This window comes from Corvus kubaryi, unplaced genomic scaffold (assembly GCF_017639235.1).
Source record: "Corvus kubaryi isolate FWS band 111438036 unplaced genomic scaffold, C.kubaryi_AGA036_p1.0 37189, whole genome shotgun sequence".
Taxonomy (NCBI): domain Eukaryota; kingdom Metazoa; phylum Chordata; class Aves; order Passeriformes; family Corvidae; genus Corvus; species Corvus kubaryi.
This window is the reverse complement of record NW_024581054.1, coordinates 673,315-699,562: the sequence shown is the minus strand read 5'-3', so window position 1 is coordinate 699,562 and position 26,248 is coordinate 673,315. Positions and strand designations below refer to the sequence as shown.

The window sequence follows — 26,248 nt, the reverse complement described above, 5'->3', positions numbered from 1 at the left end:
TGATGCCAGACCAAGCAGAGTTTCTGATCCGTTTGCCTGCTGTTGGAAGAGGGAGTGTGCTCAGACCTGAGAGCCCACTCAGAGGTCTCCAGGCTCCCTTCCCCAGCTCTCAGCTCAGGTGTCTCAGGACAGATCCTGTCCCTTGCCCTGCATCATCCACAGCTCAAGCCCCTCCTTTGTACCACTGGCTTGAACCAGCCACTGTCCCCAGCTGCCCCTTCCCACTCTCCTTTCAATGCTTCCAAAAGCTACCAACCACCATCCTGTCCTCTTGCCTTGCCCACATTTTTAACAATCCCAGCAGACCAGGGTCTGTCTTTCCACAAAGCTCCTTCTCCAGGCCGATCCCCTGGATCATCCTATGCCTGATGAGACATCCGGGTGTTTTGCAAAAACAACAGGGGGAGCAAGACTTGGAGCACAAATCCTATGGGGAGCAGCTAAGAGCTGGGGGGCTCAGCCTGGAGAAAATGGGGCTCAGGGGGACCTTCTGGCTCTCCACAACTCCCTGACAGGAGGGGGCAGCCGGGGAGAGGTCAGGCTCTGCTTCCAGGGAACAGGGACAGGAGGAGAGGGAATGGCCTCAAGCTGAGCCAGGGGAGGTTCAGGGTGGATATTCATGGAAAGGCTGGTCAGGCACTGGCACAGCTGCCCAGAGAAGCAGAGTCACCATAACTGGAATTGTTCATAAAACATGTGGATGTGGCACTTCGGGTGAACCTGACAGTGCTGGGGGAATGGTTGGATTTGACAAGATGATGATTCCAAGAACTCTGACGAAAAGCAGAGGCCTGGGGAACAGACACAGGGATGCAGCATAGAACCCTGCAGCAGGGACACATTAGAGACCTGGAGCAGCCCAACAGAAGCCTTTGGGATTGTGCAGCATCTCCAGCACAAGCACGTCCATGCACTCCGTAATAGAGATGGCCGGGGGGATTTTTTTAAGAAGAGGATGACCTAGAACCATGGAACCACAGAATATCCTGAGCTGAAAGGGACCCGCAAGGGTTATCCAGTCCGACCCCTGGCCCTGCCCAGACACCCCAACAATCCCACCCTGTGCCTCAGAGTGGCCTCCAAATGTTCCTGGAGCTCTGGCAGCCTTGGGGCAGTGCTCATTCTCCGGGGAGCCTGGGCAGTGCCCAGCACCCTCTGGGGGAAGAACCTTTTCCTGAGATCCAACCTAATCCTCCTTGGCACAGCTCCAGCCTTTCCCTCACGTCCTTTCCCTGGTCCCAGAGAGCAGAGATAAAATCCTCCTCCAGAGGAGCTGCAGCCTGGGATGAGCTCTGCCCTCAGCTCACCCTCAGCCTCCTCTGCTCCAGCTGAACAAACCTGGATGAAAGGACCAGTCACTCAATAAAGTGCTCCACAAAGACCCAAAACATCCCGGGGCTGGCACCTCTCCCCGCAGGTGACAGCCCAGAGGGAGCAGGGTTTCCAGATTCTTAAATTATCCACACACATCCCAGCATGGCAGCCAATGCCAGCAGTGAGTCAACAACAAGTCCTGAACCTCAAAATCAGAGTGATAGCCCCAAAAAAGTCCCTCCAGAAACACTCTACAGTACCAAAGCCCCGCCCCCCCCGCCCCGGGACAATACACTGGGAACAACTGGATGGCAACCAGTAACCCCCCCGGATACACCGAGATCCATGGACAAGGATCTCAGCTTCCATTCCAGAGGTACTCATTGCTCAACAGCCTCAGGAATCCCCAAGAAATGGAGAAAGTCCAGAGGAGCAGAGCCGCCAGGAGGAAATGACCGCATTCCAGCTTTGGGGATATTCTGTCTTTCTACTGACACCTTGTGGGAACGGAGAGAACCAGGAACAGAGTTTTCTGCCACAGTGAGGCTCCCAAGAGCTCATTATTCATTTTAACCTTTGTAAGCAGCCTTTTCACCACAAACCACGCCTTTAAGCGCCCAGAAAAATCAAATTTTTAGATAAATCCCTCTTTGGAAAGTCACACCACCAGATGTGCTCCCTGAAAACCCAACCGATGCTCAAAATTTTCCCCAAACTCCTGTATTTGCTGCCCCAAAAAAAGCCTGAATCACAAAGAAACTCTTTAAGTTGTGCCATCACTGCCAGTTTTATCTTAGGGCTCAGGATGATACAGGTCACGAAAGGAGTTAATGGTGACATGGGCTATGAGCACCACTGAAAGTGCACCAGAAGACTGAAAAAAAATCAATAATTAAACCCAGAAAAAGGGGCCCTAGAGTTTGAAAACAAATTATTTGAAGTTAAGTAAGTGAAATAATTTGTTTAAACAAAATTACTGAAGCTCTGAGGGGCCCTGACCAACTTGGTCTAGTGGAAGGCATCCTGCCCATGGCCAGGGGTGGAACTGGATGAGCTTTAAGGTCTCTTCCAACCCAAACCATCCCGGGATTCCATGACAATGAGCACACCCAAGTTTTGAATCGCCAGAACAAACAATTCCTGTCCCTCACATTGTTTTAAAAAATGTGGAGTTTGTGTAAACCAAAACCAAGAGCAAATTCACTGACTTGATGGGAGCAGGTAATTCAGAGCTGGAAACCAAAGAGCACCATCAATTCTGGTCTTCAAACAGCCTCTAGAAGATGCTTTGTGCAACAACAGAGCTACGTGCAGAATCTGCCAAATTCCCTGAATAAAGGCAGTAAAAGCAGGCAAGAATCTCTAAATCAATTACAAATCTGTTTGAACAGCTCATTAACACTTTTAGCAACTTCTTGAACAACAAACCACTGAGAACTCCCTTAGAACTCCCCAAAAAACGCTTCTCAGCTCTCCAAGAAGCTCTCCAGACCCAAACACCTGCCAGTGCATTCCTGGGGCCCACACTCTGGAGGGAAGGGACTACCTTGCTGCAGCTGTAGCTGTGCCAGCTCCAGCCTGAGCTGCTCATTCTCCTTCTCATATTCAGAGGCAATGGCATCCCACTCTTCTGTCAGGGTACGGACATGGCCCACGTAGCTTTCCACCTGAAATACAGAAAATCCAGCTACTTCCATGTCTGCCAGCACCTCCAATGAGCCAGCAGCACAAAAAGTTCTCCACCTCATCATGTTTACAGGACAACCTCAAATATTTGCAGGACAATATGTCTTAGGCCTTTGGAACACCTAGGGATGGTAAAACCTTGACTGGGAGGTCAGCAGGTCAGGCAGCTATGCAGGTGCTAGCATGTGTGGAGCTTTTAATCATGGCTCTGTGGGAGCTGCTGGGCTCACCAGGTGCTTTGTGATGCCCAACATGAGGAACGGGGACATAAATCCTGAGGTCCCGAGGGCAGCAGTGTGGCAGTGACACCCCTGAACCTGCTGCAGCATAGAGGGGGATCAGGGGATGCAGGCCTGGGTGGGTTAACTCGGGGGGTATTCTACAACCACTGAGGTTGGAAAAGACTCCCAAGAGTCCAACTTGTGATGAAACTCCACCTCGTCACCAGACCAGAGCACTGAGTGCCACGTCCTGTCGTTCTTTGAATACCTCCAGGGATGGGGACCCCATCACTACCCTGCACAGCCCCTGGCAATGCCTGACCACTTTCTCAGTGAAGAAATTTCTCATGTCCAGCCTGAATGTCCCCCGACGCAGCTTGAGGCCGTTCCCTCTCCTCCTGTCCCTGTTGCCCGGGAGCAGAGCCCGGCCCCCCCCCCCCCCCCCCCGGCTGCCCCCTCCTGCCAGGGAGTTGTGCAGAGCCACAAGGTCCCCCTGGAGCCTCCTCTTCTCCCTTTCCCAACTCCCTCGGCCGCTTCTGGTGCTCCAGCACCTTCCCCAGCGCCGTTCTCTTCCCAGGACAGGCCCCAGCCGGGCCCGCTCTCCGGCCCTTACGTCTCTCATGTCCTGGGCCCGCCGCCGCTCCAGCTCGCCCAGCCGGGTCTCCGCTCGCCGCAGAAGCCGCCAGGCTAGGCCCAGCTGCTCCTCGGCGGGGGCGGCGGGGTCGGCGCCCACCGCCCGCAGCCAGCGCCGGATGGTGTCTGCTGGCACCGGGGGCTCCGCCGGCACCGGGGGCTCCGCCTGCGGGGCAGCGAGAGGAGCCGTGAGCGACAGGGGGAGCGCGAGTACCCCCACACTCTCGGGCCGATCCTGGGGGTACAACCGACCCCCCGGAATCCCCCCCCAGGCCGGGCCGGTGCCGGGGGTACAACCAATACCCCGAACCCTCCCCTGGGCTGGTCCCGGGGGTACAACTGGCCCCCGACGCCCCCGGGCCGGTGCCGGACACCCACCGGGGCGGCGGAGGCCGCGTCCATGCGGCGGGACTGAACCCCCCCGGCGCCATGGCAACAGGCCTTGCCCCTTGCCACGGCCACGCCCCAATCCGCAATGCCGTGAATGGGCCTGTGTGAGGCCACGCCCCCACGCCGACGTCACGCGTAGTTGGGCCGCCACGCCCCCTCCTCGCTCCGTGACGCCCTCTGGCGGCCGGCAGCGGGCGCAGCGCCGCTCCCGCCCGGGTCACCAAAACGGGCCAAAAACATGAACAAAAGGGGCCCAAAGTTTTCCCGATTTTCTTCTAAACCCCAAGTGAATCTGCTAGAGCTGAAGGGGAAGCAGGTGAGTACATGAAGCTGAGCCTAGATAAGAGAAGGCTTTAGGGAGACCTTAGAAACCATGCCAGTTCCTACTCCAAGAGAGCTGGAGATAGACTTGGGACAAGGACATGGAATGACAAGAGAAGAGGGGATGGTTTCCCACTGCCAGAGGGCAGGGTCAGATGGGATATTGGGAAGAAATCCTTCCCTTTGAGGGGGGAGGCCCTGGCATGGGTTGCCCAGAGAAGCTGTGACTGCCCCACCCCCGCAAGTGTTCCAGGCCAGGTTGGACAGGGCTTGGAGCAACCTGGGCTAGTGGAAGGTGGAATGAGATGAGCTTTAAAGCCCCTTGAAACCCAAAGATGATTCCATGAGATTGAGGAACTGCAGAGCAAAGTAGGTCCATCCTGCAGAACTGACTCACTGGCTGAAGACATTGCACAAAGGGATGGCAGAGAAAGGAGAAGACCGAGACATGGAGAAGAGGGACATGGCAGAGTCCAGTGAGGACCTTCCACTGAGCCCTCTGGGATCCTCAGAAAGCAACGGACAGGTCCCGGACTTGCAGGAGCCACCTCCAACTTAGGTACCACAACCGGCACTCCCGGAGCTGGTGCCCAAACACTGCCAGGGTGGGAACACTCATGGGCTTGGTTTAACCTCCCACACAGAAGAGGTGCATCCCTGACATGGGATCGGGATGGCTGTGCCTCAGACTGAGCTTAAAGAACCTCCCCAGCCTGCACTTCACAAGTAGGGGCAGACACAACACTGGAAGCCCACAAAGTGTTCCCAAGTCCAATGAAACCCCAAGATTCCCAGGGCCCACTGCCCCAGTCTGCTCCTCAAAAAGCTCAGATTATTCCTCTCCTTTTCAACCACTTCAGAGAAATCCCAGGACACTCTGAAGACAGTGTTGGTGGCATTTCTCCCATCCCTTGTCCCAACACTCCTGCAAGGGCATGTTCAACTTACACACATTTTTACATTCTCATCCCTGCTGACACATCCATGCTGTCCATAGAGGCTCTAAGACAAGGGAAATCCCAGACTCCACATTCCCACCAATTACATATTGGGAGATGAAGACAGGCAGTTCTCGGAGCTTATTCACCTTCTGTATCAGTCCTGGTCACAGAGAAGTTGTGAGTTCCTTCTCCTGACTCAGTTAACCAGCCGGATCTCTCCTCTCCTGACCAACCTGGACTTCTCTCATCACTGATGGGATCCACTGATCCCGTCCTTGTGCTCTTTTCTTGCTCTTCTGGCTTTATTTTCCTTGTTTTTTGAGCATCCCTCACTTTCAGGGAATTGGTGTTATTACAAAATCACTGCTGCCTCCTATTCCGTGGTTTCACCCAGAGCACAGTCTTGCCTCTGGAAATGCTTCCAGCATTCCCGTGTGCTGTTGTCCTTCTTTCCAGGATCCCAGTGAATTTATTTTGAGGACAGCCTGTGAGCAGACACACAGTGGACAGCAGGAGAGCTGCAGTCAAGTTTCCTGCAGGCGTGAGGAGCACACGCTTTGAAGTTGGTAATCGTTGGAAGAGGGTTTAGACAAAACCAGGAACGTTCCAGTTCTAACTCCACACAGCCAAAAAGGAAGCGTCCCCTTCCAGGGTCAATCACTGCCACCCCTTCTGCTGTCAGAGAATCACGGAATAACTAAGCCTGGAAAAGCCCTCCAAGATCTTTAAATCAAACCATTCCCCCAGCACTGCCATGTTTACCCTAAACCATGTCCCCAGGTGCCACATCCACAGTTTTTTTGAACACTTCAAGGGATGGTGACTCCACCACTGCCCTGCGCAGCACGTGCCAATACCTGAACACCTTTCCATGAACACTTTTCCCAATATCCACCCTTGAACCTCCCCTGGCACAGCTTGAGGCTGTTTCCTCATCCTCTCCCTTGTTCTCTGGGAGCAGAGCCCGGGCCGCCGCCCCGCCCCCAGCTGCCTCCTCCTGCCAGGGAGTTGTGCAGAGCCACAAGGTCCCCCTGGAGTCTCTTTTTCTCCAGCCTGAGCCCCTTTCCCAGCTCCCTCAGCCGCTCCTGGTGCTCCAGTCCCTTCCCTGGACACCACGCCCCTCAGTGCCCACTTCCCTTCTCCAACCTTGGCCTCAAGCTTGGATCCATCCTCTGTGCTCTGAGCCAGATGTGGCCTTGCCTTTGTTTACAGAGCTCTGCAGTGACACTTGAGCCTTGTTTGGTGAGAGCTGCCCAAACACTGCCTTGGAAAACTTCCTGGTGTAAATGGAATACGAAGCAAAGCAACCTACAAATACCTGGGATGGAAGGAAAACCTTTGAAACAGCTGCTTTAGGGACACTGCTGAAGCACCTGAACTGTAGGAACTTGGGATCTCTCCCAGGATCTCTCCTGGCACAAGACCTGCTCCCCCAAAGTCGCTGTCACCTCATTCTCCTTTGTGACACCCTGGTTTCATCATCCACTCTCAACACCAGATGATTCCCCACTCCAGTCATAAAACCAGCACATCTTTCCTGCAAAGCCCCATTCCTTCCTACAGCCATTCCAAAAGAAACTTCAAAGAGGGAGATTCAAGAAATTCTTTATATACAGAGACCTTCATCATTTCTCGTCCTCCCAGTTCTCCCAGCCCACGGGACAGAAGCAAGCTCGTTTTCTACTGTAAACACCAGGACAAATATCCTTGGAATGGTTTCTCTTCCATGTATTTCTCTTTTACAAAGCCGCAATAGCCGTGGCCAAGCTGTAGAAAAGTGACACAGTGTTGGACAGCCCTCCTCAGTGTTCTGTGGGGATTGGTTTATCTACCTGGACAGGGAATCACTCCGGTCCCACTCCCTCTCCAGCACAATTCCCTCGTTTCCTCCGAGCTGCTCCTCAGCCATTTCTCTCTATGAAGGCCGTGTGCTGGCCCTGGAGGTAACTCACAATCTTCTCCTCTATTTCCATGCCTTGTGCTATTTCCTCATCAGACAGGGATAAGGGAGTCTGCGAGTCCCTGGTGACGATGATGACGGAGGTTCTCCGGGATTCCAGGACATTGGCCACCACCACCTGGTGCCGGTATTTCTCCAGAGCCTGTTGAGATTTATCCAGGAGGATCTGGGGATCTGTCTCCAGTTTGAAGGAAATCACAAAGGCCTCCGGGGCCCAGTCTCTGACCAGGGGTGACAGCATTTTTGGCACCATCTTCATTGTGATCTGCAGTGGGGAAAAGATAAAAAGAAAAAATCAGTAGAAACATTACCGGGAGTTCTAACAGGAGATGGGATGGGAAAGAGGGAAATTCCAGCTTTGTTTCATATTCCATTTACATCAGGAAGTTTTTCGAGGCAGTGTTTGGGCAGCTCTCACCAAACAAGGTTCAAACGACACTGTAAATTTAAGTTAAATGATCCATGTGGTGCTCACAATCAGGGGGTTCTGGGGCTGGGCCACAGGAACTCTGCATTCCCAGAGCTAACCCCACTCAGGGAGTATAAACATGAGGAGAGAAGATTAAAAAAAAAAAAGCATTACAACTGCATAAATCTGAGTTTTCAGCTCTCCAGAATCCAGGCAGTTTATCCCATCTTCACCTTTCCTTCTATCAACTCCTTAACATACATGAGGCATCATAGTGCCAAAGCATGGGGGAAAAATAGTAGGAGACTTTGTTCTCCAGCCTCCCAACCTCTCGATCTGTCACTGGGAATCAGGCCAGGTCTCATCTTTCCAATGCCAACAATAAAGAATGAAGCCCAGCAACTTCTTAGAAGGTAATTAATTAAATAAATTTTTATATATTTGTTATATAAAGAATTCCAGAGCCACCTGCTCCCATTGCTGAGAGGGACCTCGGTGCTGCAGTGTTGGACTGTCATTTGTACAAGCAGGATGGATCCTGAGGTCATGGAATGATTTGGGGTTGGGAGGGACCTTAAATCCCATCCCATTCCAACCCCTGCCATGGGCAGGGACACCTTCCTCTATCCCAGGTTGCTCCAAGCCCCACCCAGCCTGGTCTTGGACACTTCCACGGATCCAGGGGCAGCCACAGCTTCTCTGGGCATCCTGTGCCAGGGCCTCCCCACCTTCACAGGGAAGAATTTCTTCCCAATATCCAATCTAAATCTATTCTGTCAGTTTGAAGCCATTTCCCCTCACCCTGTCACTCCAGGCCCTTGTCCAAAGCCTCTCTCCAGACAACAGGCAGCAACTCAAGTACTCCAGAAGCTATTCTTGGAGCACTTCAGCTCTCTGAGATCCACCCTCTCCTCATCTCCATGGAAGCACAGGCAGCTTTAAAGGACAAAGCCAGAAGAGCAGAAGGCACCTCAGGGGCCCCTCTTCATGTGCCACACCACAACTGCAGACATGTTGAAGCTGCTCTGTATCAGACAGAGCGGCACTGACCTCCTTGCAGATAACCCATGGCACCACTCACCCCTTCATTCCACCCTAAAAATAGACCTGGATCAAAGCAGAGCACGGCTGACCCTGCCCTGCCCTCTTATCTGGGCCCCTCGGTGCAAGATAAGAATAAAACACAACTCCAGGATTTCCACGGGGTTCCGTTCCTGTGGGATCTCACCCTCCCGTTCCCTCTGACAACACACACGAGCTTCTGCTTTGCAGCTTTCCCAGGTTTTATCCACAGCCAGTTCTCAGAAGGACCCTGGAAGCAAGGAGGGGACAGGTGAGGGGGGTGGCAGAGAGAGCCGTGCCCAGGGGGGCCTCACCTGCAGGGGCCCCTCCAAGGACTGGATCTTGTGCTCCGGCATCTCGGAGGCCGGGATGTAGAAATCCGACACGGCGGCTGCCAGGTAGAACATGGCACTGGAGCCTGTGGGAACACGACTGCTGTCCCCCACTGCCATGGCCTGTCCCTGTCACCCCAGAGCCAGCCAGGCTGCCACCCACACCCAATAAACAGGGGAGACCAGGGCCTCCCCCAGGGACCCCCCACCCCCAGCACTGGCAGCACTGACCCCACCCTGGGGTCCCCTAAGACACACTGTTCTCCACTGGGGTCTGTCTTGTCCCCTCCTCCCAAACCCCAACAGCCCGCAGGGACAGCCCAGACTCTCATGCTGGAGTGCAGGAGCCCTCCAAGCAAGGGGCCCCCCCTTGTCCCCTCATGCCAGAGCCTCACAGGCCCCGGGGTCACGTCATACCCGGTCCCTGGGGCTACCGCGAGGGGGTTCTATCATCTACCCTATGCCGGTAGACCTTTCCCCCCACAACCACCATATCCCCTCGTTCTTGGTCCTCCTGTCCCCTCTCACTGGAGATCCGCATGAGAGCCTCATCCTTCCTCATCCTGAACCTTCTCACAGGACCACCCTGTTCCCTCATTCCTGGGCTCCCTCACACTGGAGACCCACATGGGGGCTTCATCCTCTCTCGCCTTGTGCCCTACGAACACGGTGGCCATCCCGTCCCTCATTCCTGGGTCCCCCCGTCCCCTCACGCCCAGGCTCTCCCCGTACCGAGCGGCGCTAGGGCTCGGGCGGCCGCGCGCAGCAGCGCCAAGTACTCGGCGAGCCCGGTGAACTCGATGGCGAGCAGCGCGCCCGCCTCGGTGGCGCGCTGGTACTCGCGGAGCGCGGGCAGCAGCGCGGGCAGCGCGGCGGGGGCGGCGGCCACGCCGGGCGGCGGCCCCGGGGTGAGGCGGAGCGCGTCGAGCAGCGCGGGGCCGTGTGGCGGCAGGGCGCGGGCCCAGGGGAAGGCGGAGCGGGCGCGGTGCAAGAAACACACGCCGTAGCCCGCCCGCACGAGCCGCTCGGCCGAGGCGGCCCCGCGCCGGCCGCTGCTGAAGTTCTCCAGGAAGCGCACGGCGCGCGCCTCCAGCGGCACCTGCGTCCCGCCCGACGTCACCAGCGCCACGCGCCGCCCGCGTGCTGCCTGCGCCGCCGCCCAAGCCCGCACCCGGCCCTCGGTCGCCGCCGCATCCACGTCGTTGTCCTCGTCCTTCTCCTCGTCCTTCTCCTTCTCCTCCTTCGCCGCCGCCATGACCGGCCCACCCACCCCCGCCGGAAATCACGTGATCACCCTCCCCGTACCGGAAGTGTTGCCTTCGCAACGGCAAGCCAGCGCTGTCGTTAGTGTTTATCGGAAGTGACGTGTTTCCGTCTCGCCGGAAGCGTCACCCCGGTAACCAGGGACGCGTCGAGGGTTCAGGGCCGGCCATGGCGGGGCTCCCGCGTTGCGAACTGTGCGGGGCCCGAACGGCCCCGCTGCGCTGCCCCGGCTGCCGCCTCACCTACTACTGGTGAGAGACTCCGGGGGGAGGCCCTGGGAGCAGGATGATGTCTGGGGCACAGGGACAGGGCAGAGGCCAGGGATTAGCTCCAGGGTGAGGCTCGAGGCACAGGCAGAAAGCTTGGGATAAGGCTTGGGATTCAGGATGAGGCCCAGGAAGGAGGAGGCAGGAACAGACTTGGGACAGGACGAGAGGCAGGACACAACAAGGCTCAGAACACGAGGCCCAGGATGTGGCACAAAAGGCAGGAACAGGCCCAGGACAAGACTCAGGACGCAGGAGAAAGGGCTGGGAGGCAGGGACTGGCCCAGGGCAAGGGCTGAGAGACAGGATTAAAGTTGGGGATGTGTTCTGGGACACAGGAACAGGGCAGGAGGCAGGCATTAGCCCCAGGATGAGGCATAGGGCACTGGAAGAAGGCCCAGGGTGAGGCCCAGGAAGCAGGAACCAGCCACAGAATGAGGCTCAGGACACGTGGAGAAGGCCCAGGATGAAACGTAGGAGGCAGGTACAGAGCAAGGACAGAGAGACAGGGACAAAGCTTGGGATGTGGTCTGGGACATAGGCAACAGGCAGGGATTATCCCTGGAATGAGGCTCAGTACAGGGACAACCTCCACAAAGCCCAGGACTCAGGGATGAGATCTGAGACAAAGCTCAGCCGGCAGGGATGGGCTCAGGAGGCAGGGACCAGACTCAGAATGGAGCCTGGGAGCCTGGAGAGGGCCCAGGGTAGAGCTCAGCCAGCAGGGCAGCAGCAACTGGAGCAGACACACTCACCTGGGATGTTCCTGCTCCCTTCCAGTGGCTCCTGCATCAGGGAGGCAACAGAGCCGGGAGCTCTGGAGTGTCACACAAACATGCCTCAGATGCCCTCAGAGCAGTCACTGAATTCCAGAACATTCCTTGTTCCCACAGTGACCTGGTGTGGGTTGGTTTGTGGTTTTTGTTTTTCCAGTGTTGGAACCCAGGGACTTGCTCAAACCTTGCTGTATCAGAAGTTCAGGGAGTGATTTAAATAAGGATTTTAACACAGAGAACTGTGGAGATGTGGCAGGACAGCACTGTGGAATGGAAACATTTGGAAATATCATGTACTGGGCGCCCTGTAAACAGCCCAGGGGCTGTGGGTAATTGTTGTGGAGAAAGTCCTGAAATACAGTAGGGAATAATCTTTCCTTACATCATATCCCAGCAAATATCAGTATCCTTCTCCCCTTGTTTTGCCAGTGATGTCTCCCACCAGAGAACCGACTGGATCAGCATCCATGGCCATATCTGCCAGCTGCTCCTCCCAGTCCTCGGGCCCCAGCCCTGTTTCCATTCTGAAAAAGACAGAAAACTTGGCAAGGAGCAGCTGCTGAGGAGGCAGGTGGGTGCGGGAGGAACAAGCACAACTTTAAAGTGCTGCCAGGGAAGGAATTCCAGCTCCTCTCCCTACCCTGGCTGTACATCGTGGGACACACTGGGGGCAGACTGCGCTCACCTGGAATTTTCAGCCACACAGGAGTCTCCAAAGCAGCTTGGGCTGTCACTGCCCAATTCCTATAAAACTGAAAGGAATTTCTTGCCTAAAACCAAGCAGGGCTTTTGCCTTCACAGGATCCACCCCTTTAGAATTCCTCCATCTGGATGCTCCCAAAGAAGAGGATGGCACCTCCTTGGTTGATTTGGGACTTGATTGCGGAGGTTTGGGGGTTGTTTTTTTAAAACAAAACCTCAAAAGTAAGGGGAGTGGGATTATCTTCTCTGTCACTCCTGAGCCTCCAGCCTTTTCCACCAAGTGTTTATTTGGTGTCCTGAACTTCCTCGGGCAGCAGCAGTCCTGGATTTCCCACCCTGCCAGGGAGTTGGTCCATCACCCTGGTTAGTCCAGGATCCAGCTGAGCTTTGCTTCTCCCAGGCTGTTTGATGGGAGGGTATCCTCTTTCCCAGAGCAGAGAGGCAAAGAAACCAAGTCCCCTCCCTTTGTTTTCCTGACCAACTTGGAACACCCTTTCCCACTAAGTGCAGCCTTTTATCTCCATCAGGCCTCAGGGATGTGCAGATGTGCAGCTCCTTTCCAGCCCCAGTGGTTTGCAACTCCTTCTTTTTCTGTTTATGGAGTGGCAGGAGCTGCCGTTCCACATTGTTGCTAAAATAACCCACCCAGGTGCATCTGCTCCTGAAAATCCTCCCTATGGAAATAATTTTCCCTCTATAACAACTCCCAGACACAGAATAATGGGGCAGCACGCAGTGGACTTGGAACAATCCAATGGTGCCACTGAAAATAACATCCCTAATCTTGAATTTTATAGGAATTATTACTTTTAAGGTGTTTCTGGCCCAACTGTGGGGCTTTGGGGACCAGCTCATTTCTGTCACCTGTCTTGGGAGCTTCCAGAAAGACAAAGTCCCAAGGCAAAAGTTCTCCTTGGTGAGAGCTCATGACAGGCTTTAGGCAGCAGATTCCTTTTGGTTTTACAGGAATTGGGCAATGATATCACAGGCTGGTTTGGGAACTTCTGTCTGGCTGAAAATCCCAGGTGAGACTGTTGAGCAAAGTCCACGGAAGGTGTGTCAGGCCAGTGTGTCCCAAAGGGAAAATGAAAAACTTCCTTAGTTCTAGGTTCTGTTTAAGTTGTTCTTTATAAAGCCTGCAAGGAAGGTTAAAATGGGTGTCACGGGGCTGTGGCAGGATTTTGCATCCAGAAGTGCTTGAAGCTGTTCCAAGAAGCTCCCCTGCTATTGAACACTGATGTTGACACTGATTACATCACTGACTTTACAGCAACTAAAATTATCTCCATACATTCCAACAGGCCACGTGGCTGCCAGCTGAGGGAAGTGCTCCTTCATTAGCTGGAAGTTAATCTGCTGGTTTAATTAGGTGAAGGGAAAGACAGCAGGAAGATGAGGCTGGTGGAGAGAAAGTCACTCTTGATTGGGGTTCACACTGGGTCAGCAAACAGCAGCCTGGAGCGGGAGCCTGGGCTGGGAATGGCTCCATGGGCAAGGTGGGGAGAGCAGACTCCAGGGTTTTTCTGAAGTGGGGATTTTTATAGGCTCCTTAACAACCCTTAACAACATCTGCTCTTTGACCTTTGTCTCCAGCCTATTGAAATAAAATAGATTGTGAGAACGGTCTGTGCAGGGACACTTGGCTTTCCTTCTCTCCAAAGAAAGGAGGGAGACGGGAAATCCCTCAGTTATCTGCTGGCTTTCCCAGCAAGAGGGGAAGTTCCTTTTTGTCTGGCAGGGCTTGGAACAGCCAAGTTGGGGCTGGGCTGGCTCAGAGATATTGGGAGAGGGGGAGATTATTCAGTGCCTTGTCTCACTGGCTGCATCACATTCCTATTGCAGATTCAACAAAAGTGCTTTAAAAAGTTCTTCCCTGTGAGGGTGGTGAGGCCCTGGCACAGGGTGCCAAGAGCAGCTGTGGCTGCCCCTGGATCCCTGGAAGTGTCCAAGGCCACGCTGGACAGGGCTTGGAGCAACCTGGGATAGTGGAAGGTGTCCCTGCCCATGGCAGGGGTTGGGATGAGATGAGCCTTAGGGTTCCTTCAACCCAAACCAGTCTGGGATTCTATGCAAAAAAGGCCTTTGAAGTTGAGGGAAAAGCTCTTCAGTCTCATGGTAACCAGAGAAAAAACCTTCTGCCCGAAGCCTGCCTGTGGGTTTGCTGCTTTTTGAACATTTCTGCTGTACTTCACCCACTCCTGCCTCATGTTTGTTTAGAAAACACAGAGCTCCAGCCTCAGTCAGGACACAGGGAAACCTGGGCACATCCAAATGCCCTGTGGCTCAAGGAGCAGGGAGCTGGGAGCCAGGAGGTTTTATGAGTTTCATTCCTCATCTGTGCTCCAAAGCTTTGTTGATAGAAATCTGCTTCTGTCAACATAGCCAGGGGGGAGCCTGCAGACAGCACCTCCAAACTGACAGAACTCCAAGTTTCTGTTTGGAGAAGAGCCTCACCTGCCTGCGTGATGTCAGCTCCCCACAGCTCCTGGGCATGGGAAAAGGTCCAGCCCAGCCAGCCGCGGCACTGCTCTGGCTGTAGGTTCAGCTCCAGCTCACTGGAGCCTTCCCTCTTCCTGAAATCCTCATTTCTTCAGACACACCATCAGTTTTGGTGCCTCAGTGTGAATAATGGAAGTGGCACTGAGCCCTGAGTGTGTTCCCAACCCCCGGCTCCCACCTGGAGCAGAGCTGGGGTCCTCAGCCCCCTCAAGCCCCAAAAACTGTGTGGCAGCGCCTTCAGAGAAACCTCAAATGGCAACACACATGGAAAGAGCCCAAAGTGACAGGGCCAGGGGCGAGGGGGAAACCAGGGCAGGGCCAAAAGGAACTATTCCCCCAGGGCTCCTCAGGGCCAAAGGAAACCATCCTCCAAGGCTTGGAACTGTGGTCGGAAATATTCACCGCTCCAGGGCTCCTCTTGCCTCCCGCCCTTCCTTTTCCTCCTGGAAGCTGTGCCAGAGTCCAACCCCCAGCTTGTCCTCACTGCAGATGTTTCAGGCCATGGGAAGCAGCGATGGTACCATTGACAATAGAGTAAAAAAAGAATGATCCCGATCTCCAGCACCTCCCAGATGCCAATCTGGGCGATGCCCATGCACCAGGGTCTGCGCTGGTTGCACCAGACTGGCACAGAGAGCCTGAGAAATACCAGCTTTTCCTGCTGCTGCCCCAAGCATATGCTGGTTTTCTCCTGGGCACCACCTGCTCCCTGGACATAGTTTGTGTTTCACAGAATCCCAAATTGGTTTGGGGTGGAAAAGACCTTAAAGTCCATCTCATTCCACCTCTTTCCAAGGGCAGGGACACCTTCTACTACCCCAGGTTGCTCTAAGCCCTGTCCAATCTGGCCTTGAACATTTCCAGGGATGCCACAGCTTCTCTGGAAAACCTGCCTTTCCCCTCTCCATGTTCTGGTAGCTCAGGAATGGGTGCTGTGTTTTCTGGCTCCTGGCTCTCCTCACTGGAGATGGGGCTGTTGCTCTGGGCTGTGTTCTTCCACAATTGCATTTATCCAAACAGGTGTCTCTTCACCTGAGCCAGGATCTCCAGGAAACACTCACAGGCTGTCCCAGAGTTGCTCCTTCACCCATGGCACAACTCTGCCTCACTCCAAGCAGGTCAAGCTCAGCCAAATGCCAAAGCCTGGCCTCCAGGAGCTCTGAGATTGGTGTGTCTGCTCAGCTCAGCCCCAGCTGGTGGCAGAGGGTGATAAAGGGGGGAACTGGTGTTTTCCCAGGGTCCCACTGCTCTCCAGCAGCACCACTGCTTCTCAGGCACCTTTCCTGCTGCACCACTGCTGGGAAAAGCTGATGAAGAAGTGTTAGTAGCTGGCTGGCTGGGGCTCTGAGCAACCTGGTCTAGTGGAATATGTCCCTTCCCATGACAGGGGGTGGAAAAGATGAGCTTTAAGGCCCCTCCCAGCGCAAACCTTTCTGGGATTCTGGGATTCTGCAAGGATCCTGGCGCTTTTTCCTTGGCATCCCTGTAAGGGCACAGCATGCACAGCTCCTGGCAGGGAGCAGGCATTGGGATGAAGATCTGTTTGTGGAGCTGGCAATTACATCAGCTGCTAACAGTGGAGAGGCCAAATGGTGTGGACTGGTAGGAACAGCAAAAGGCAGGGAGCAGCTATACATGGATAAATACAGGATAAGTTACGGATTCTGACAAACTCTGACAAAGGCTGCAGAAGCTGCTGCACCACCAACTCCGGCTGGGGATGGATTTGGTGAGTGTAACACATTCTGATTTTGACCAGTTTTCAGACTCTGCACACAAAATCTCAGCCCAGGACCAGCCAGGAGAGGGTGGGATGAAGCTGCAGTTCCCTGTGAGGAGCTCTCTCCTCACTCGCTGGCCGTGTCTCCAGCAGTTGGAGATGTGCCGTGCTGGCACCACGGGGCCTGGCTGGCTCTGAGTCACGCTGGGGCCCCTGGCTCTAATCTCCTTTCTGGTCTTGTGATGATCGTTTTCTGTGCTTCACAGCTTTTATTGCTGCAGCCTTATGAGACCTTGTCAGGAGGTGTAAAGGATTCTTCGTCCCAGAAGACACCACATGACCTGTGAGGATGTCCAAAGCTGTTCCTGCTCGGAGCAGGAACGGAGCCAGACTCTAATATGCTCTAATATGACAGCTTTAATGTCTGTCTGTTAATTACAGCCACAAACTACATTACAATTGATGCTTTATAACTTGAAAACTCGATTTTAAAAAGACCCTGTGCATCTGTAACCACCTGGTCTAGTGGAAGGTGTCCCATGGGAGGGGATGGGTTGAGATGGGCTCTAAGGTCCCTCCAACCCAAACCATTGTGGGATTCTGTGATTTCCTTTCTCCCTGTCTTTTCTCACTCTGCCCCTGCTCTGCTTCCCTGCAGGAATCCCTCATTGCTGTGGCATTGAGCACAGCCCAGGGGTTTGTGTGGGCAGGGAAGCCCCTGGAAGCAATTCCTGCAGCACTGCAGGCACTGCGCTTCAGCTCCAGAGTGTTCGGCTCTGGCTCCATGCAGCTCGTGCCCATCTATCTGCTCCTGGCTGAGGCCTCCACGGGTGAGCATTGTCTACATGGGAATGCTGGCAAGGGCAAGGCCTCCCGGGTCAGGTTTCTGGTTTCCATTTGCCATTTATCTGGGAAGGAGCAGCTCTGGGCCCTGCTCTGCCTCAAGGGCATTGCAGAGATTTGAGCCGTCCCAAACACACACCCCCCTCACACCCCTTTTCTGTGGCTCTGGGGAAAAGAATCTCTCAGCACTCAGGAGATCAATGAAAGCAAATGAAATGTCTTCTCCCTCTCCACCAATTCCCACAAGAGAAGCCTTATGAAAGTCTGTTCTTTGCCTCCGTGGCCTCGGGTGACTCTCCAAAGCATTGAATTCCCGAAGGTGATTGGTTGTGCTCTTATCTCAGGGAACCAGCAAACATTTCAGAGGCCATTGCACCCGAAGAACTCCCCGGTTCATTCACAAATCTTTCTCTGCCTGAGCAGAGCCTTTTCTCATTGTGTGCTTTGGAAAACATGGCAAATGAGGGCATGGGAGCTGCTCTCCCAGCAAGAGAGATCCCTGTAAATCACTGCCATTCCAGGAGCACGCACAATGCTCCGCTGGCGCAACAGAGCTGGCTCAGGGGTTGTCTAAATGGCGTGGTGAGAGCAGGGAGAAAAAATCCTGTGAGTAATTCCAGTGTGACAAGGTGCGAGTCATCAGTGCCTGCCCAGAGTGGACTGGTCTAGGCCACGTGTTCCAGAGAGATTGAGACCCTCTGCCATGGAGCCAGGCTGGGAGAGCTGGGGGTGTTCACCTGGAGAAGAGAAAGCTCCAGGGAGACCTCAGAGCCCCTTCCAGGGCCTAAAGGGGCTCCAGGAGAGCTGGAGAGGGACTTTAGATGAGGGTCTGGAGTGCCAGGACAAGGGGGAAATGGCTTCCCACTGCCAGAGGGCAGGGTCAGATGGGGTGCTGGGAAGGAATTCTTGGCTGTGAGGGTGGTGAGGCCCTGGGACAGGGTGCCCAGAGAAGCTGTGGCTGCCCCTGGATCTCTGGGAGTGTCCAAGGCCACGTTGGACAGGGCTTGGAGCACCCTGGGATAGTGGAAGGTGTCCCTGCCCATGGCAGGGGGTGGAACTGGATGAGCTTGAAGGTCCCCTCCAATCCAAATCAGTCCGGAATTTTGTGGCTTCTGGCTCCTTTTGGCGTTCTCTACACATTCACCTGTCTGTAAATGAGACTTTAGACACCTGGACAACTCAGAAGCACTTGTGAAAGAAGTGGGGAATCCCCAAATTGCAGCTCCATATCAAGCTACCCCAAAGGGACAGCCAGCAGTGTTCTCTGACTTTCCTGTTTAAAAAATGCTCCTTATCCTCCTTATTCCCCTGATTATTCCTACATGTCATTCCAGGCACTGGCCGTCTCCGACAGGCAGCCAAGTATCTCTCCCAAGCCCGGTGGATCATCCTCCAAACCCCAGACTGCAGTGCTGCTCTTCAGTCTAAGTTACACCGTGGGCTGGGGCTTTTCTCTGTTGCTGAAGGAAACCTGGACCAGGCTTTGTATCACCTGGCCAATGATGTAAGTCCCTTGGAGTACAGGAACAAGCAACACTTCCATTTCAATTCTTTCTCTCCTCCCACATTGATATGGAAATGCCAGCAGGCAGATTTGGGATCTTGAGAGGGTTCACATTACATTACCTGAACTGGATAGATCTGAGACACCTGTGGATCCATGTGTGAGCTAAAGATGTGTTTTGCCAGTTACCCCTATTCCCGTGAAGTGACAAAAAAATCATGGAATCACTACAGTTGGAAAAGCCCTCCAAGATTATCAAGTCCAACCATTCCCCCAGCACTGCCAGGTCCACCTCTAACCCAGGTCTCCCAAGTGCCACGTCCACACATTTTTTTGAACACCTCCAGGGATGGTGATTCCACCACTGCCCTGCGCAGCCTGTTCCAATACTTGAACACCCTTTCCATGAAGAATTTTTCCCGATATCCTTACTTGAACCTCACCTGGCACAACTTGAGGCCATTTCCTCTCCTCCTGTTCCCTGGGAGCAGAGCCTGACCCCCCGCCGTGGCTGCACCCTCCTGTCAGGGAGTTGTGGAGAACCGGAAGGTCCCCCCTGAGCCTCCTTTGCTCCAGGCTGAGCCTCCCTCAGCCACTCCTCATATGTTTCTTGCATTCCTTGTCTTTACTGCTTCTCCCTATAAATTTCTCCATCAGCTTCATTACAGTGCTGAGATGCCCAGACATTCCTGCCCCAAACTGATGGAGTTGCCTTTTATTCCACAGATAATTTACATTCTGGCTGCTATTTCCCTCAATACTTTCTCAGGTCTGTCACCCATTATTTAATTAATGCATTATTTCCCTATTTCGGTATCTGGTTCAATGACGTTTTCTCCAATTCTACCTCTTTAACCATGAAAACAGTTTGTTACATTGGAAGTGGTCATTGCCAGCTATGTTCCTGAGGATGCTTTGCCTGTCATTTGATCCTCCAAAGCCAGATGAACTTCTCCACATCCTATTTCTGTCCTATGTAGACTAAATTTATCCAGTGCGGAGTGATGTATCCCCACTCCTGTGGAATTTGATAGTGGCTTTGTGTGGGTATAAATGATGACATAAAGGGAGAAGAATTAGACCCTTTCTATTATAACACACAAACTTGTCTCTGCTTAGTCTAAAAACCCTTTGGGAATTTGAGAATCCTGCACAGGAGTCTCCCAAAAGGCTTGGGAGATTGCCAAAATCCTTTTTCGTTTTTTTTTTTTTAGATTCCCTAAATGTGGTGCCTGAAAGGGCACCAGGTAAGAATTTTTTTGCTCTTAGCAAGTTCAGGACCTGCCTGGACCTTAGCTGCGTGTCTGGAATCTGCTGAGAGTCACACGCCAGCTCAGAATAGCTGGAATGCTCCACTGCCTTCCCACTGATCCTCCAGGGCTCCCAGGGAAGAACCGGCTTGTCTGGGGGCTGGGAAAGCAGCAGGATGGGCTTTGGGAGAGGTGGCACAGGAAGAGGGGGAGAGGGGGGGAATCCTGCCCTGGGCTTTAGACAATGAACCAAGCAGGTGCCTCTGCCCCAGACAGAGGGGATTTAGGGTGTTGCATTCCCATGGATCAGTCCCAAAATACAGCTTTTTAGTATGTTCCTATGGATGAACTCTGTGAGCTAAGTATATTCCTATGGATCCTATGGATAAACCCCAAAATACGGTTCTCAAGGACCTCATTCCCATGGACAACCCCAAAATACAGAGTTTTTATACCTTATTCCTATGGATAACCCCCTGCAAAATACAGCTTGTTAGTACCTCATTCCTATGGATAACCCCCAAGTAGAGTTTTTAGTACTTCATTCCTTTATATAACCCCCCAAAACCAGCTTTTAAGTATCACATTTTCCAATCACTAACAGCTATAATCTGCCCTGAACATTTGCAATATTATTAATCCACACTGAAAAACTTCCCAGGTTTGACATGAACATGAACCTTCTGGGGTTTATTTTTTGTTTAATATTGATTTCAGGTTTACCTGGCTACTGCTGAGTTTGGACTTAATTCTGTTGAGGTCTCTGGAGGGTACTTCCACATGGCCAACATTTTCTTCCGCCAGAATAAAATGGATGCAGCAAACTCGCTCTATACTGAGGTTGGTAGGACCAAAAATCATCCTCTTGAGTTTTTCTCAGCTTTTTTTGGTACTCTTTCCAATGGTTTTTCCATTTCCCTTTAAAGAGATGATGACTATATCAAGTGTCAGTGTTACCTTTAAGGATCAATCCCAGAAACCCTTTTCGTACTTAAATAATTCTCTGAGTTAAAACCAGGAGACATTAATCCTGTGATCAGTTCAAAATTCTTAATAAACTGTCTTCAGTTTGGGCAGCCAAACCTTGTCAAAAAACAGCTTTGCTACCAAATTCCCTGTGCCAGAGGTTAGAGTCCCACCAGCACAGAGGGTCTCTGAGGAGTTCCTAAAGCCAGGGAAGAGTGGGATACAAACAAGCCACCTAAAATTTACACTGGGAATCAGTGAAAAGTCACACTGATAAAAGATTTTCAGAATGGATTGATCAAGCTAGGAAAGTAATAATTATCTACTTGATTTAATAACTGAAAAAAACGAGCTTTTATTTGTTTAAATCAATTTTTGTGGAAATAAGGTGCTGGGAGCTGCAAAATCCACCACCATTCCTGTCCCAATCTTCAACTCAACTAGCTTTTGGTTAGATTTGGTTAGAGTATTTTGGTTAGATTTGTTCAAGTTAGGTGAAAATCCCTAATCAACTGGAGAAGTGAGGGATTCCAGCTGGGGCTGTGTGGGAGAGGAGCGGTGCAATCCCTCCAGGAACATCCAGCCTAGCTCAGTGACCCGCAGGCACTCAGAGGGGATGGGCCGTGCAGGGACATTGTTTGGAGAACAACTGAATACCAGGGATTCACAGGAGTGAAATAATTCCCATGCTTCCTGCCAGGTGAGTAGCCTCTGGCATGACTGGCTGCTGAGCACCCTTCACAGGCACCAGCGAGCGCTCCAGGCCCACGTGGAAGCATCGCCCTTCTCTGAGGATGAGGAAGGCATCGAGGATGGGATGAGTAAGAGCTGCTATTGCTCCAAAACCTTTGAGAAGTGGGGGGTTAAAGAGTCCCTGCACCCTACAGATCATGTTGGCAGTGTTGGGGTTGGCATGGTGTTTCCAGAGGCTGAATTTAATGGGAATGCCAAGTGTTCTTGATGTTGGTGCTTGGCAGATTGCCGCAGGCCACTTCAGGAGTGAGAGTGTGCCGTGGAAACCCAGCTTTGCCCTTTCTGTTTGCATTCTCCGTTTCACAGCTCCCTTGGCACTGACTGGAGCAAAGCAAGATTTGATCCATGGAATCATAGAATCATTTAGGTTAGAAAGGACCTTTAAAATCATCAAGTCCAACCATTCCTCCAGCACTGTCCTGTTCACCACTAACCCACATCCCAAATGCCATATCCACATGTTTTCTGGACACTTCCAGGCATGGTGACTCCACCCTGGGCAGCCTGTTCCAATGCTTTACATCCCTTCTAATATTCAAAGTAAACCTCTCCTGGTGCAATCTGATACTTGAACATTCTCATTTCTCTGCAGTTCCTCCGTCTTCCTTTAATAATGGATGTGACATTTCACCTCACTTGGGAGGGGCTACAGCTCCCCTCTGGAGCAGTAGGACATGGTGGAATAGCCTGTACAGATAATTGGATGTATTAATCAGGAAAGTACTCTTGAGGGAAAGGCTGGGGAGTTTCTCACCGGCACGTAAAGGTGCAGAAAGCATCAGTGTGCCCCTGGTACTACCTCAGGCTCCACTGAAGCCAGACCAGACTCTGGTTCTTGGCTCCTTTCTACCATCTGTGCTAATAAGGACATTGTCAGGAATGGGAATAACAATTTCTCTCCCTGGAATGTTCAAAGTCAGGTTGGACAGGGCTTGGAGCAACCTGATCTGGAAGTGGAAGGTGTCCCTGCCCGTGGCAGGGGGTTGGAATGAGATGGTCTTTAAGGTGCCTTCCAACCCAAAGCAGTCTGGGATTCTGTGATTATAAGAGAAACATTTCTGTAAATCCCATTTCCTGGCACTACCTCCATCAGGAGTTCCCAGAGTAGGAAGAACACCAAGGCAGGGCTACAGGAGACCATCTTTGGTGTGACAGGAGTAGAAAAGTAGTTCTTTTCCTGCAGCTGTTGTGACTCCACATCCTCTCTAAAGGCTGATCAACAAAAACAGTGACTGGATGAAAGGAGTCCTGTTCAAGGGCATGGAATTTGCATGAAGCGGGGATCATAGAATCCCAGCTGGTTTGGGTGGGAAGGACCTTGAAGTTCACCTAATTCCACCCCCTGCCATGGGCAGGGACACCTTCCTCTGTCCCAGGTTGCTCCAAGCCCCATCCAATGTGGCCTTGGACACTTCCAGGGATGGGGCAGCCACAGCTTCTTTGGGCACCCTGTGCCAGGGCCTCCCCACCCTCAGACCATGTTGATGTTTGTAGTAGAAATACTTTGCTGTCCAGAAGAGCCAGTTGGGCAGTTTTGAATGTATTCTATTGCACAAATCCATCCATCAGGATCATTTCTTTCTCCATGCAGCCAAAGCCCAGCATGAGGAAGGAACACGGGTCCTGTGGGCGGTGCTGAAGGTCCGGGAAGAGGGACCACTGCATCATCCCAGGGAAACAGCCCGAGTCCTGCATGCCCTGGCCATGATCCACTACCTGGGCCTGGATTTAGCCAAGGTAGGTTGTGTCTGAAAAGGTTCAGGAGAATTGGTCAACTGCCCTGGGAGTCATCCTATCTCCTGGACCTCTTGTTCCCCAGCACCTCTCCTGAGCCCACAGTGGTGGTGACTGAGGACGAAGTGCCTTCTAGCTCTCAAACCAACGGTTTGGGTGGGATATTGGGAGGAAATCCTTCCCTGTGAGGGTGGTGAGGCCCTGGCACAGGGTGTCCAGAGAAGCTGTGGCCAGCCCATCCCTGGAAGTGTCCAAGGCCCAATTGAATGGGGCTTGGAGCAACCTGGGACAGTGGAAGATGTCCCTGCCATGGGACATGAGATCAGCTTTAAAGTCCCTTGCAAGCCAAACTATTCCATGGTTGTGTGATCTGCACTCTGTCAAGGCTGACAGTCCAGGCGGATGTGTTTTGGTCTCTGCCAGGCCAGTGGATGCTGGAGTTATCCACATTTTCTGCATTCATCCTTTATCTGGGCTATCCTGGCAGTATAGCTGCCTTTAGACCTGAGCTCAGGGGTTACACGGAGAGCAACACCTGGGGCTCACGGACCTGTTCTTTAGCCAGATTCCCCTGAGTTCAAAGTTCAGTCTATTGGAGTCTGTAATTCCAGTTTGGAATCTGCATTCCTGAATCTTTCTGGCTAAAAAATTCACAGGTGACTGGTAACTTCTGTGCTTTACCAAGAATTGATTTTGAGGAAGTGCTGAGCAGAAACCATCTGGAAATCAGGCCCATCTGTTTGGGATCAGAGCTCAAAACCCCGGGTTTCTTCAGCCTGGGTTATGGGGAGTGAAAATACAGATGGTGAAAAATACTGTGTTGAAATACTAATGGTCTCTCCATTGTATTATAGAAAGCCACAACTATGGGAGTATTTGGGAAACACAAACAAATTCAAATTAGAAAAAAGACAAAGCTTTATAACTGTGAGAATGTCTGATCCCTGGAAGAGCTACCGAGGGAATTGATTTAGTTCCTTATCAAGAGAAATGAAGGACTTCGTTCAGAGTCAGTGCAGCTGGTTTTTTTCATAGCTTCGGGATTGTTCAGAGGAGCTGTATTAGACAGGAGGTGATGTCCAGCACGGGGGGCTGGGGTCAGTAATCTCCTGTCTGCACCACTGGATCCTAAATATGGGATCTGCTGGCAGTTTTAGGCTCTCCTGTAAAGCAGCTTGTACAGGTCACCTCGAAAAGGGAGCCTGGATCTGCTCCAGGTTGCACTGAGCCTCAGCAGGTATTTAACTACCCTGTGACAAAAGCCAGATTCCTGACAATTCCTGGATGTCTCTTCTGCCCCATTCCAGGCCCAGGAGGTGGGGATGAAAGCCTTTGACTTGGCCAAGCAGCTGCCCCAGCAAGACTCTCTAGAAACCATTGGTCACCTGCTGGAGTTGATTAATGCCCAGTTTTCCCACACCACATAAAAACTGGCTCTGCCAGACCCAGGTGTTTGGCCAGGTTCTCTCTTACCCGGTTACCTGAACACCACGAGTGTCACAAGCCCTTGGTCCTTCCTGCTGCTGCCGCCTCTTTCCAGCTGCATCCCTGGCTGTCCCAAACTGTTTGGAAAATAAACATTTTGGTCTGAGTTACTCTTCATGTGCTGCTCCACCTCTGTAACCTCTCAGGGCGTAACAGCACCAGGATGAGAAACAAAAGCACCATGAACACACTGAATTAATCATTTATTGGCCAGGTTGGGAATAAGCAAACAGCCTCTCACAGTGTCATGGTGGTTGTCCAGGAGCCAAGATGAGCTCAGGTGTGTTTCTTACTGGTTTCCTGGCTTTGCTTGCCAGTTTGGTGAGGGAGATCCCATGGAGGGATAGGAGAGGAACACAGGGAAGGGCTGGGGTGGTAGACACCTGCTCCCAGGGACCTGGTTGGCCTTGACAAGGCATTGCAGCTCCCTGCAGAGCCCCTCCATCTCCAAACCAATTTCCAGAGAATCCCAGACTGGTTTGGGATGGGAGGGACCTTAAAGCTCATCCCGCTTCACCCTCTGCCATGGGCAGGGACACCTTCCACTAGGGCAGGTGCTCAGAATTTTCTCTTTCTGCAGAGCTTCTCATAGCTCTGGGCACTGAGAGACTCCTTTGTTCCACTTCCATGGGTAGAAGTTCCACAGGAAGTATTTCCATCCAGGAGGGACCATGGGAGGCATGAGGGACTGTAAGCAGTGTTGAGGGAAAGAGTGAAAAGGCTGCAACTGGGCATTCTAACCTAAAGGAGATGTAGTTTCCTTCTGGCAGAGAGCTGACATCCCCTTGGATCTGCCACCAGCCTCTGGTGCTGGTGCCACCCCAAGGCCCATTCCCAGCTGGCTCCTGCCCCAGGGAACAGCGAGACCCCTCAGGACAGAGGTGACCCTGCTGGGGAGGGACAAGGACACCAGAGCAGGGCCAGCCACCAGAAGGCTCCAGAGGCCATGGGGAGTATGGGAAGCACGGTGCAGCCACCGGAGCTCCTGATCCCTCACAGCTGGGAAAGGGGAGAAGGGAATCTTGGCCTGTGCCAGGCTGAGCCCTGAGCTGCGATTAAGGCTCATTTACTTCAGGAGGATTTATGAGAGTATTTAATTGCCTCGCCGAGTTGGGCTGGAATCAAGTGTGCTTTGTAAATGCTTCGTCAAGCTGGGGCCTGAGCAATTAGCAGGGATTGCTGCTGCTGGAAAAGCGCAGGTTCAGCCACGTTCCATTC

General features: G+C 52.8%; 3 protein-coding genes across 6 annotated transcripts in view; 1 reads left to right on the top strand and 2 right to left on the bottom strand.

Annotated features, from left to right (window-relative positions):
- The window catches only part of CCDC30 (coiled-coil domain containing 30), a 35,756-nt gene extending 31,442 nt beyond the window's left edge, over positions 1-4,314 (bottom strand). Inside the window, exons 1-3 of one of the 2 annotated variants that reach the window (XM_042022226.1) lie at positions 4,233-4,307; positions 3,835-4,020; positions 2,861-2,981 (exon numbers count right to left, since the gene is read on the bottom strand). In XM_042022226.1, the coding sequence (XP_041878160.1) occupies positions 2,861-2,981; positions 3,835-4,020; positions 4,233-4,256 (331 nt within the window). In that variant the 5' untranslated portion in view covers positions 4,257-4,307. Of the gene's footprint in view, positions 1-2,860; positions 2,982-3,834; positions 4,021-4,232 lie in introns of both variants that reach the window. The other variant, XM_042022228.1, reaches the window with a different exon arrangement.
- A 2,781-nt stretch (positions 4,315-7,095) lies between these two features.
- On the bottom strand, positions 7,096-10,557 carry PPCS (phosphopantothenoylcysteine synthetase). 3 transcript variants are annotated; one of them, XM_042022223.1, is made up of 3 exons: positions 10,002-10,557; positions 9,252-9,355; positions 7,096-7,731 (listed from the first exon to the last, which is right to left on the bottom strand). In XM_042022223.1, the coding sequence occupies exons 1-3, from the start codon at positions 10,522-10,524 to the stop codon at positions 7,408-7,410; spliced, it is 951 nt and encodes a 316-aa protein (XP_041878157.1). In that variant the 5' UTR covers positions 10,525-10,557; the 3' UTR covers positions 7,096-7,407. The 3 variants fall into 3 exon arrangements, with proteins under 3 accessions (XP_041878157.1, XP_041878158.1, XP_041878159.1); XM_042022224.1 differs by having other exon boundaries at positions 10,441-10,521; XM_042022225.1 differs by lacking the exon at positions 9,252-9,355 and having other exon boundaries at positions 10,441-10,551.
- Positions 10,558-10,600: 43 nt separating this feature from the next.
- ZMYND12 (zinc finger MYND-type containing 12) lies at positions 10,601-25,140 on the top strand. Its single transcript, XM_042022222.1, has 8 exons — positions 10,601-10,783; positions 12,004-12,145; positions 17,154-17,325; positions 18,673-18,842; positions 20,810-20,932; positions 21,759-21,879; positions 23,403-23,548; positions 24,853-25,140. Exons 1-8 carry the CDS (start codon positions 10,701-10,703, stop codon positions 24,970-24,972), a joined length of 1,077 nt encoding a protein of 358 aa, XP_041878156.1. The 5' UTR covers positions 10,601-10,700; the 3' UTR covers positions 24,973-25,140.
- The last annotated feature ends 1,108 nt before the right edge of the window (positions 25,141-26,248 follow it).